Source organism: Tigriopus californicus, chromosome 6, assembly GCF_007210705.1.
Source record: "Tigriopus californicus strain San Diego chromosome 6, Tcal_SD_v2.1, whole genome shotgun sequence".
Taxonomy (NCBI): domain Eukaryota; kingdom Metazoa; phylum Arthropoda; class Copepoda; order Harpacticoida; family Harpacticidae; genus Tigriopus; species Tigriopus californicus.
The window spans coordinates 10,904,898-10,917,283 of NC_081445.1; the positions used below are offsets into that span (position 1 = coordinate 10,904,898).

The following is a 12,386-nucleotide window of genomic DNA, read 5'->3' on the forward strand; positions in this document are numbered from 1 at the left end:
GTATCATGACGTATTTAATAACTTTAATAATAATAATGATGATAACGTCATTAACCAATTNTCTTGCCACCCGGTATATAGAACGTCGAGTATCTCTCATTCCATTTGGAAATAAAGCTAACATATTACTCCTTTTTCCATATGTTCCATCTGTAGTTTTGAAATAAAAGTTCAAGTTAAATATCAATTCAGAGCCTATTGACATGATTTGTTTCTCATATGTTTGTATTGAATAGAAAGTCTGATGAAAACTCACCCAGGTACTTAACGAAGATGATGTGGAGCGCTGAGTATCAAACTGCCCACGAGGCATTACAAACTGGAACTGCTCCAGGGAGAATTTCAAGGCTCATTTCTCAATCAAAAAGAGGCACTCACTGAACATACGTAGTAGCAGTAGTAGTAGTAGGCTCGATATCAATTCCACTGACTTGGCCCGTGAAGAAAGTGCTCTCTGACAATCTCTCTTTCGTCTTTGGTTGGTGGCATTTGCTACGAATTACGAACTATAATGTACAGAGTGTCGTACGTAGAAAAGCGAAAGCCGCCTCCTCTTAGGCTATTATTAATACTGTTGTATCAAGCGAAAGGATTTCAGAGGGCTCACTGAAGAGGAAAAGGATTTTAAATTAGATCGTTTCTCATCTAATATGTCAAAGAATTGACGACGGATTTCAAAGATGGTGATCGATCGTCTGTCAATAATGAGCTATTTTTTTTTCTTTTGGGAAATTTTCAGATTGTGGAAAAGAAGTCAAAAATACCAGGATTCTTTTTTTTGCATTCAGGGGCATGTTAAAAATCAGATTTTACTATGGAAAGACATATTTCATGCTAACAACCTGTAAGCCTGACGTCCTTTTCCATTTAAATGGCTATCTTCTTCACTACATGGTTCAATTTAGCACAACAGTTGACGAAATAGATTGTATCTACATACCAGTTTTGCTCAAAGGCAACCTAGAAATTTTGACGATAAGAGACTTACTTGATTTATTACTTCTGGTTCTACACGGTTACACGGTACTTCAATTGGCAACTGGAATGTTTCACTCTCTAGACATTTGAAAAAACTTTTTGATGTCAAAAGAGCGCAAAGAATGTTCAAAAAAGTCAAATAATAAAACGGATGAGTCATATACTGCATGTTGCATAAACTGAACAATATATCACTACCTACACTACACATACAATGTCTAAACCTTAATCTTGATTCAACCTCAATTTAAATTGGGCGACAAATATATTTTATGACTATTGCATCTTTATGCTTGTTTCAATTTACTCATTTTGATCAAGTATTGAAATTTTTGATCATTTCATAATTTTAGTAAATCAAGGTTCTTTGCACTTTCTTGACGCAAAAATGTGTCGTCAAACATCCTTAGAGCATTGTTGAAACATATCTAATGGCAATTTAAGAACAGTGTCTCCCTTGTAACGAACTTCAATCATCATCGCTGAAGTTGTACACTACAATGCCCACCTCTGAGAGCATTAACTTAAGGATGAGCTTTATTGATTATCATAATAATGTGAATTTGTCTGATCGTCATTCTGGTTCATTTAAAATTTAATTATCCCACTCAAGTTAAAACTCCAGTTCAGCATGAAGTTAAATAAGCTGTATTTTTGAGTCTATTATTCTGATGATCCAATGCGCAAATTTACAAATTGCAACCCCACTACTTGTTTCTTTAAATTTAAATATGAAATGAACCTCTGACAAAAATAATTACTAGTCCAATTTATGGTTGCCTGTTGTATTTCCTTGTGTTATATCGTTCGATTACAGCTTTGGATTGAATTTTTCCGAGAGCCAAGATCTCCCCAAATCAACAAGTTCACTGTAAGTAATAGTTTAGTAGTCATCTCTTGTGACGTCATCAAGGGTTTTTCATCTTGAATGTAGCAATATTCAGCAGGTCGGGCGTTTGATGCGTGTCGTTTTTCATGGAATAAATATCACATTTTTGCCAAAAAAGGGGAGCAAGGATCACCGGCGGCGGTTCAAATTAGGGAACACAAACAATCTTGGTTCATTTCATTCCAGGGTGTCCATTTTTTGTTCGAAATCATATCTTCTATTGGAACTGTATGGGGTGGAGGTCATTTCTTCTAAGATCCATCAATCGGTCGTATTATCATGCGTCTATGCTCAACTTGTCTTGTACACTATCAGAAAGACTGTCACTCCGAGACTCCGAAATCTTTCTCTCCACTTTACGTTCCTCCACAGGATCAACCGGTTTTACTTCTGAAATATGGATAAGGAACAATAATTAACTCTTAACCAGGGAAAACCTCGATCAAAATAGGCTAGTCTATGTTACAACTACGTTTACGAAGGCTTGCATAGGTGGGCATCTTCAAGTTAAAAGGTCACTCAATTAATCGAGCAGCATTCCTGTGTTAATTTCATTAACTTTGATGATAGCGATTGGTTATTGTTTATTTGACAATAAATGGTCATACTTATGCAACCTTTGTGTGGCATTCTCTTGTCGTGCTACAAGATTTCTGGAAAAGACGAAAATAAAAGTATCGACAAAAAAGAATATGAATGTAGTACAAACCATTGCGCAAAGAAACGTAAATATTTCCAAATTATGAATTCGCTGATCTCAAAATGCCATGTTTTCATAATTTTTTCTCAATTTTTTTTTTTGGAAGCAGTTATTTAAACAATTTACAATCCAAAGCCCATCTATGCTGGAAAATGTAAGAAAGTTTAACGCATGGAAAGTTCGAGATTTTTTGGCAAAAATGTTACACAAACTCTCTAAATATAAATGTTTTAACCCTTGGTCAGGATTCGAGACAAATTTTCATGCAATAACACCTAATCTAAAACGAGGCAATGAATAAACAATTCAACGTCAACCCTATAATGTGAAAAAAAATGCATCTTTTGCACAAGTAATAATTGTGACTCGCACAGACAGATAAGCAGTGGCTTTTAATAAATATTTAGGATGTTTTGTGAAAATTATTCAACAAGTCATTGATGTGATATTATATTCATATTTCATGAAGTAGACAAAAGTTCCATAAAAAACAGTCACTTTCAAATCTTTCTCACAATGTGTCAAAAAATGGGTCGGGTGAATATTTCCACCCCTGCTCTGTAGAGCAAGTCACCACATGCATTGTATAAGCTCAAAGACGAATGAATATCAGTGGGTATTCGTACTTCTTGATTTGCTCATAAAATATTGACTTTTTCGAGGCATGAGGTGATGGTTATGAAATGAACTTTCAGTTATTATCTTTGGAAAGAGTATGACCAGCTTTTTTAACAATCACTTTTAACTCCAGCAGAAAGTCAATGGGCAAAAAAAAAGTAAGTCTACGATTTTCACATATGATTGATGGAAATTTCGTTCAGCATAAGGCACAAATTTTGATGGAAGTAAAATCACTTCCCTTCACGATTCTTCGAATCAATTTTGTTCAAATTGCTTTTAAATCCAAGCCGTGCTACAGATAATTAATGTAAACATTCAAGACACTTGTAAGAAATTGAACTGAACTGAAGCGCCAGCAAGACTCACCCTATGACTAGATGGCAAAATAAAGGTTTTAGATAGAGACATGTAGGTATTAAAAGAGGATTTTTGAGATTCTTGAGGAGGCCAACTCATTCTTACTTACCACATGGTCTCAGGACCAGATATGCAAGGATATCAGACAGCGAAATGACTCCCTGAACTTTATGCTCATTATCTACAATGACCAATCGGTGGACCTGAAAAAATATACACAAGAAGTAAAATAGAATTCCAATGTACCCGTAGGCAGGGATGAGAAATCATTAAAAGCCATTTTTGACCACCTGGCAGAAAATGGTGGCAGAAAGTGGCAGAAATTCCTTCAAAGTCGAATTTTACCATCGCAGCCCGTATGAGATTAATTATCTTGATAACTAAAGTCAATTGGAGTAACAGGCGTATCTAAAACATTACTCAAAAAAAAGTAACAAGACCAACATTCGACGAAGAGTTTTAAAAGTTCTCACCAAATGAAATAAATTTTGATAAACTTGTGTATCAATTTGATATTTGGTTCCGATTGCTTAGGTTATTTTCGAAAAAATGGTTCATCTACAAATTCAAATTTTCCCAATCACATGAAATGAAACGGAGTTTTCGCGTTCAAACTTGATGAAGGCATTTGCAGTGCTTGAAAAATACTTGATTATTATTTGATCTGGCCATTTGGTTTTACCCTAAACCAACTATTTTGGAAACACTAGTCTCACCTCAGCCTTGACAATAATTTCCATGACGGTATAGAGTGAGTCTGTCTTTTTGCACGTGTGCACGCCTTCAAACCACTCATTGCGATGTTCATTGGCTTCTTTAAGGGTCACGTCCAGATTGTTGTAGGTTTTCTCAGCTGCGAGGTTCTACAGTAAAAACAACTCAATGATTATTACCCCCCTCAAACCGATATCCCATTTTTTGGTGTATACAAATATCTTTTGGCTCTTACAATGACATCAAACTTGGCGTAGATATCGATGAGCTTGCCTTCCGTATCTACAATGGGCAGAGCGGAGATGCGTTTCTGGACGAACTTGTTCAATGCGTCGATGATGGCCGTCTCGTTATGGGCCACCTCAATCCCAGTGTATGTGCCAATATCCAAGTCTCCGATGGATTGGTTAAAGTAGCTCGGTTTGGGAAGGTCGTGAATCTATACAAAAAAAGAGGGCCGGGGTCAATGAAAGCAGAGATGAAAATAGGGATGTCCGAAATATGTGAAACGAGTTATTTGCATTTTTAGGTCGAGATCTGTTAACATTTCGAATATTTTTATTAAATCTACAATTGTTCGCAGCGTTTAAAAAATCCTCCAGAAATCAAATGCTGCCAGAAGGAAACTAATTGATTTTTTCCCAAAAATTTACAAAATGTCATTTTTAAAATTCGTCATTTTAATATGCTTCATTCGAGTTAAATGCCGACTTTGCCAATAGTATTATAGACTCCTTAGACATCTGTTGTAGCATTCCCCCTCCCTTTTATTTGCATAATTATGATTAATGGAAACTCACGTAAAGGAAAAGGAAGCGCAAGAGGCGTTTGTGGGTCAGGATGTAGAGCACATTTCCGGTGAGAGGGTCGATGACTGGCAGGCGATGAATCTTGTTCTGGATTAGGGTACGGATGGCTTCGAATAGGCTGGCATCGGGATCGATCCAGATCAACTCCTTGGCATCGTGCAGTGCGCCTGAAAAAGGAGGATTCTTATCAGTCAGTGATATCGTCATGGTTAGTGAATAAAACGTTCGTGCTGTTTGATCAATGAATAGTGCTTTTTTAGGAATATCGGGGGAAATAAAGCTATCCTGGAACTGCACTGAATGACCGTAAGCGCAAAAAGAAGAGATGAAAACATTAGCTCAACAGCATTTGTTCTGGAACTCTGTATTGGCGACTTTTCAACAAAAAAAAATGCTTTTCTTAAGTTTTTTACACGCCAGATTCTTGTGCTCTGTAACTTGATTAACCTGATACAATAAATGAAGAATTGGGATGAAGGTACTAGAAAAACTTGATTTTCAAGTAATCTTTCTAGAAACGAAATTGCAAGACAAAATAGCCATATTGTACGAATTGTTCACCCCAGAAAAGGTTTACTTTCTATCCTTTCATTCTTGCTCCCTTTCTAATTCCAGAAGTTTTGATTTTCTATGGATTTAAACCTTACTGCATTGAACTTGCCATTCGTTAAGACTCCCATAATCTACTTGAATTGTACTGATTGAAGCGAAATGGCATTCCGCAAAGCCTGGCTGACATCAACCGCATCTTCTCTTTGTTTGTAATTTATCCTCAAACCCGTAATCGACGTTTGGGAAATTCAATCAATCTCACAAATTGGTTTCTGTACCCTTGCTACAGGGTTGGGTTTTCAGGCGGTCACAAGCAAACAATGGCTTTTCACCAGATAATAAAACAGAGTGATACCAGTGAACATAAATGTAATAGCTCAAATGGATGAAAAGTGTTTTAATTTTTTGAGCATTCGAGACCTTTCAGAAATTGCATGTATTTTTTGAGTAGGTAGTGGAAAGTGCTCTTCCTATGCTTTACTTAACTAAATGGATCTGCGGAGGCCAGAAGCCTTTGTAATTGTCAGGGCAACAAAGTTGAGCTCAAAATGAACTGGGATCAAAATGGCCCAAGGGCAAGGAAAATAACTAATGATTGAGCGAACTAATCTGTTTCGTCACTTGATTTCAGGTAAAATACGAAGGTGCGTTTATGTTGTGCATAACGTCCTACATTCGCAATATATAGCATCAATCTCGTAGACGTCATATGGTAAAGGTTAATCGTTCGGCGCATTCTTCAAAACTGAAATAGAACTGTACATCCAAAAATAAAATATCTAATAAAATAGTAAAAAATGTTAACAAAAAACATCCTTGTTGATGCAATATCCTTTCTTACTAAAAGAAATAGATAAATGATTATTCTTGATGATCAATAATTAATGATCTATGTCTGTGGTCCGATCTCAAACACCTGGCAAGTTCCTAAATGTGACTTTTAAAACACGCAATACTGCATGTCCCGTGTGTGTAACTAACGAAAATTCAATCAACGATCTTGAAACATGAATCATGACCAGGAACTGCTTCTCAACTAAGTTAACTATGGACATTCCCAACCCTGTACCTCAAACCTTTCAATCCCTTGGGTGAGCTCCTAATGGGGCATGCCACACCGTATCTCTGTCTCTCTCCAACCATCTCTAGTCATGAACAAGGGTAGGATCAATACTCACTTCTCCACGTCTCAAGCTCGTGCTCCTCCAGCTCTTCCATCTCGACGGTGGCACTCTTGTAATACATCTGAAGGATACGGATGAAGTCGGTGATGGTGAGCATTCCCACGAACTTCTGCTTCTTCGAGTCCCACAACGGAGCAGCCCGGACTCCATTGTACACCAATGCGAAAAAGGCCTTCTTCACGAGGAGTTGCGTGTCAAACACCACCAACTTGGCCGAGGTTGGGATGAGATCATAGCACTTGTGAAATCGGAAGAATTTGACAAAGATCTGGTTCTCGTCGCTTCCTGCAATGGAATCCACAGAGAAATCCGGGTTAGTGGCCCGCGATTTGAGGGTCAGATCCGTGTTCGTCCTGGGCCGAAACGTGGATGAACCTCCTGAAGAGGTACTCGACGAATTGGTCAACGAGCCTCTAGACATTTTCACGGACTTCACTGAGTTATTAGAATAATTAGAATACTGACGAGGCCAAAGCTCGCTCAATGTACACACTACTTGAACACCATCACACAAACAATCGTTGAATGGGGGAGCTATGCAATATTTGGGCAGAACCGGTTTTCAATGGGCCTCAAGACTTGATCACACCCTTCGAAAAGCCTAAATAATTGATTGCCAAGGGGGTTGTTCAATTCGTTACCAATTCCCTACCCTCTTTGAGTGAATCCATGGCTGGGGAAGTATCTCCAGCCAGGACAAGGGATGTGTTTCGAGCTTTGATAAGCTGAATGGCATTCAAACAGTCATGAGAACATGTATGATATTTGACTTGGACAGGTAGCGAATAGCTAATAGTACATACAAGCGTAAGGTCGAGTTCACACTTCTCACGTCTGTGGGCATGGCCCGAATTCCCTGCCCAGGCCAATGGCAGGGTGTGCAAGAACAGCTGACTTTTAGAGTGGTAAATATGAACACAATTTAGAGCTTGACGGCTCCCCGACTCATTGAGTCGTTCCATGGCACATTTGGATCCTGTTTGTATCTAGAATACACCTTTTGATTGACAAGGGCGACACAATGGGGCGAGCTGTCAAGTCACAAAACCTGAAAGTCTCAATGTGTCGATGCTTCGAAACAAGGAAAAATATATTATATGGCTTTTCATGGCCTAAACTTTCAAGCCTTTTCTTAATACCTCTGGGATGTATTCGTTGGGTGGTATCAAGGCAAATTTCGATGAATTGTCAAACAAAATTCGATACAAGCCTGCCCTTGCAGAATTGTCCAATTTGTGCTGGAGCCACCCCCGCAAGAGAATTTGTTTGGAAAACCTTGTCTGTCTATCTGTCAAAACTACTTGGCTGTCGTCAGTCAAAGAAACATCCAACTCAAGAGGATCAAAGCATTTGAAACAAGCTCATCCCGTGATGTTTCCATCTTGAAATGAGTTACAGGGGGTTGCAAATTGGAATGAATCTTTTCTGTGGTCTATCATGACATGTACCGCGCATTTGTACTGTACGGGTGTATTACTCATTGTTCCACGACACAGTGTGCGTCAAAAGGCAAAAGAGCTTCATTTAATCCGGCGTACTGCACGCACTCTCAAATAACCGCGCCTGACCCCGAAGAAACGTTGAACTAAAACGAGCTACGAATGGCTTCCAATTTGTCCGTCTGACTTCGATGCATGTAGATCTAAACTTTATTGACGAGAACGCCCAGTGTCTATAAGTCAAAACTATTTAGCTTTCCTCTCTCATAGAAACATTGCCATTGGCCAAAATCAAGCAACTCTTGCCTGAGGAGTCACCTTGATAAGAGTCGGAATGCTTGTTCAAGAATGCCCAAGATCAGCATTCCCGGCCAATTTTCGCATAGACAACCTACCTATGTTCTGACAAAAGTAATCTTTCAGTGTATCCAGCCACACGGGATCAAGTTCGGCAAACTCCTTGATTCGATCCAACCGATGGACCTCTTCGTGCTCACTGTCAATGGTCAGTCTCACTGCATTGGAATAGTAATACAGACACAGCATCTGGGTTTGCTGATAATGCCGCCGAGCGTCTTCTGGGGAGTAGTTCTGACCATAATAGGGAACCTCCACGGATTGCTGAAGGATCCTTTCAATGGGATTGACATCCACCGGGTCGACCGGTAGATCCGTCATGTTTCCGCATCAAGTGTTTTAAAAAAATGTTTTAGAATATCACAAACACGGACACATTCACAGCCTGTTGGACCCAAAGTGTCCCTCACGAAGGTTGAAGACCTAAAGTCCAAGTCATTGAAATGCTCTTGAAGGCGGAACACAAGTTCTCGCACTCCATTCAGTAGTTCCCTACCATAACAGCCCAGACGCTGTTTTCCCTCAATCCGCTCACTCCACGATGGCTCAGAAGTAACGACAGCCTTGGCAGAAGGCCAAGGCTGATTAGGAACGAACCGTCGAAGGCTGTCGCCCACAAGGACATGAGCAGACTTTGGGGGCCGAGCAGGACTTGAACCGAAGAAAGAGCAATGGGGGACGACTCAAGATGGAAAGGAGTTCCTGGCCTCCTGGCCTACCCAAACTGCACTTGTCCAATTGTACGCAGTAAGAACACTACTTGGTAAGAAGATGTACAGGGTGCACCTCTTGAAGTGGGATGAATCTCCAAACAGGTTCACTTACTGACTGGTTCCAATAAAGAGGCACAATTGAACCTGATCGTTGATAAGAAGCTAGTTTCATTTTTACGAGTCGAATCAAGATGGATGAAGGTCATTTTTTTCAGCACTTGACATTGACTGAAAAAAGAATTCCCAGATTTATGAATAAACTGGACTCTCCTCACTTAGTTAGTGATAGAAGAATGAAGCACTACTTCGATTAATCCCTGCAATTCCACACAAGACAGAGAGAGAGAGAGAAAGAGACCGCCAGGAACTCGGAACAACAATCAGGCGCCTAAATCTATGGGTAAAACTTGACAGCCCCATCCTCAAGATCAAAATCTCCCGAAGCACATCTCGAAAGTTTCCTGTCCATCAATCAAGTAAAAAAAGGTTGGGCATGTTTTTCCAGGAGCAGACCATTAGGTGCTCACACCAACGATTTCCGTTCCATCTTCTTGTAACGGTGGCCACAAAGTGCACCAAGTGGGTATTGGGTCGCAATCTATTCAGAAAACTTATTCGGTAACCGAAGAGATCTGGACCAGAAATTCCCCTTGATAAAAGGAAAGGAATATTTCATCAAAATAGAATTTATAAAAAAAAAAAAACTTGGACCAAAAATCCTCATGTGGATAAAACGAGTACTGAAGCCTCCTTAATGGACCCCATTCTCCGGCCAAATCGTAAATGGTGCTTGTAGAGAAGCAGATAGGGTTTTCGAAAATGATGCCTCCTCTCATCAAGATACTATGGATAATTGATGAGGAACACTGAAAGTTTGCCTCGGATAGATCATTTGACATTTGGGAGTCGGCATTTAGGAAAAGCAAAGGCATACATACTCCTCACACCAGGATTGTGTTTACTTTCGTTCCCAAGCTTAAAACGAGCCAACGAACCAAAGGGAAACAAATTGACTTGGCCCAAAGCTCCAGAGTTGTTGGTACCTTTAATGGTCTGTGGGCAAATTGAGTTCCTTACCAAGATGGAACACTATCCGAAAGGGCCAAATTGAATCGGAATGACAGACACAGAAATATCGATTCAAAGCAACGAAACTCCACATTCTTTATCAGATTCATTTCAGATAAGAAAGCCTTATGAGGACACTTCCCTTTGTCGAGAGGATTCGTCGAAATTATTTTCAAAACCGACTTGTGTTTGAGCAAACACCCGTGGATTACATGACGCTGTCAAAAGGACAAGAGCAAGGGAATGACCTTTGAATAGGAGATAAGACCACATTATGTGTATACAACGATCGTTCCTAACATTCCGGACTCCCTTATTCCAAGCATGATGAAGAGGTTGTAGAGAGTTGGACCAATTTTCATGACGATCTTATGGAAGCATTGACGTGGAAGGCTATCGAGACACCTCTGACAACTGAGCCACTTCTTTTATGGACCACTTTGACCAACGCAGTCTTTCAAGACAGGGAATCCTCACAACTTCGGACGCACCCCCCCAAGGGAGTTATCTCGAAACAAAAGAACAAAATTGGGACTGTCATTTCCCAAGTTAAGGGAAAGTGCGTGGCCTCTATTGGGAAAATAGAAAGATAGAAACACGGCCTTTTCTTGGCCAGTTAAAAGGATTTGCCTTAGGAGAGAAGTCACGATTCAAAAGCGCGTAGGTTCTTTCAAGAGCATTTTAAATCTACTTACTTAAGCTTTGGAAGCCTTCCTTTTCCAAAAACGGATCTGTGGCGGGAAGCTGGAAGAAGAAACGAGAAAGAAAGACTGTTTTAGCATTGCAATGTAAATACATGTCTCGTGTTTCCATACAAGCTCAATGCAAAGTGGATCAAGAAAGGGCATAAGAGCTAATGAACTCAAAGAGAGGAGATCCTTAGCTCAATGTTTTCGGAGATGACGTCTCAAAAACACTCTTCCTCTCATCAAAGCGAGGAGACAAAAACATTAGATATCCCTCCCCCCCGGCTACTAATTAAAATTCTTGGTTGTTCCGTCTATCAAAAACAGCACGTTCCTTGCATGTAAAACACGGCACTTCAAAAACCGAGCCCTGAGGTAATTATGTTTCCGATTTCAGGGGAGCTATTGCACAATCCAGCAGAGCCTTGTATGCAATCGATTAGGAGTAATTGGGATTGATGTGGCAATAGGGCGAGTTTCCTATCCAATGATTGAGGAGTTCTCTAGCATTAGTCTAAGAATGCGTTGCTTGTGTTTGCTGTAATACGATACAACGGAAAAGCAAACCCCTTGATAGAGGCTTTGCTCCATCGGAATAAAAAACGTTCATGGAGAACAAAATCTTCCCATCAGCCAATCTTATCCCTACGTGTAAGACAGGTTTTTGTTATTGGCTCCAGCGTGTTGATGATAACACTGACTCATTCAACGTAAACCAGACTCCAAGCTCCATCCAGCCCAAGATTTGTGTACTTTGAGGACTGTCCCGCGAATGCCTTAAATCGTCAACAATCCACTTTTTCTAACGGACGGTAGTAGGTGCAAAACGGTTGAATTTAGCTCGGGATGGCCCCCAAAAGCATCAGATCCATCCACAAAGGCCGGCTTTCTCAAGAAAAGCACAAGACCTTTGGGCCAACAAAGGCTTCCTTCCCCCACGCCTCCTACCTTGACATTGCTCACTCCAGTAGGCAGAGGTGTAGTGTGAGGGACTGCTGTAGTCATTGTATAAAACAATCACCAATTAATAGCCACAACAAATCTCAAATGTGCTTTGTCACGTGATTCAATTTATCCCTAAAATAACTACAAGATTTTTTTTCCTTCACTGCACTCGATCCGATGTCCTCTCCTCACTGGGGAAGTGCACGGAATAAAGAATCTAAGAAAGGCGCATTCTCATAGGGTGACGGTCAAGAAATAATTAGTCACTCATTATGCGCAGTTGGTGAAGCAGAGACTTCCACATTTGTGTCGGATTTATTTTACACCTGTTTGAAATCAATCGGTACTATAGAAAAGAACTTGAAGTGTGTTTA

At 40.0% G+C, this 12,386-nt stretch overlaps 1 protein-coding gene across 7 annotated transcripts in view; it reads right to left on the bottom strand.

Annotated features, from left to right (window-relative positions):
• Positions 1 to 1,747: 1,747 nt before the first annotated feature.
• Positions 1,748 to 12,386, bottom strand: part of LOC131882769 (5'-AMP-activated protein kinase subunit gamma-1-like) — a 60,693-nt gene continuing 50,054 nt past the window's right edge. For 6 of the 7 annotated variants that reach the window (XM_059230026.1, XM_059230024.1, XM_059230023.1 and 3 more), the window contains 7 exons: positions 11,077 to 11,125; positions 6,799 to 7,089; positions 5,060 to 5,235; positions 4,495 to 4,698; positions 4,262 to 4,408; positions 3,655 to 3,748; positions 1,748 to 2,257 (listed from right to left, as the gene is read on the bottom strand). In XM_059230026.1, coding sequence (XP_059086009.1) covers positions 2,145 to 2,257; positions 3,655 to 3,748; positions 4,262 to 4,408; positions 4,495 to 4,698; positions 5,060 to 5,235; positions 6,799 to 7,089; positions 11,077 to 11,125 — 1,074 coding nt within the window. In that variant the 3' untranslated portion in view covers positions 1,748 to 2,144. Of the gene's footprint in view, positions 2,258 to 2,475; positions 2,521 to 3,654; positions 3,749 to 4,261; positions 4,409 to 4,494; positions 4,699 to 5,059; positions 5,236 to 6,798; positions 7,090 to 11,076; positions 11,126 to 12,386 lie in introns of all 7 variants that reach the window. The other variant, XM_059230022.1, reaches the window with a different exon arrangement.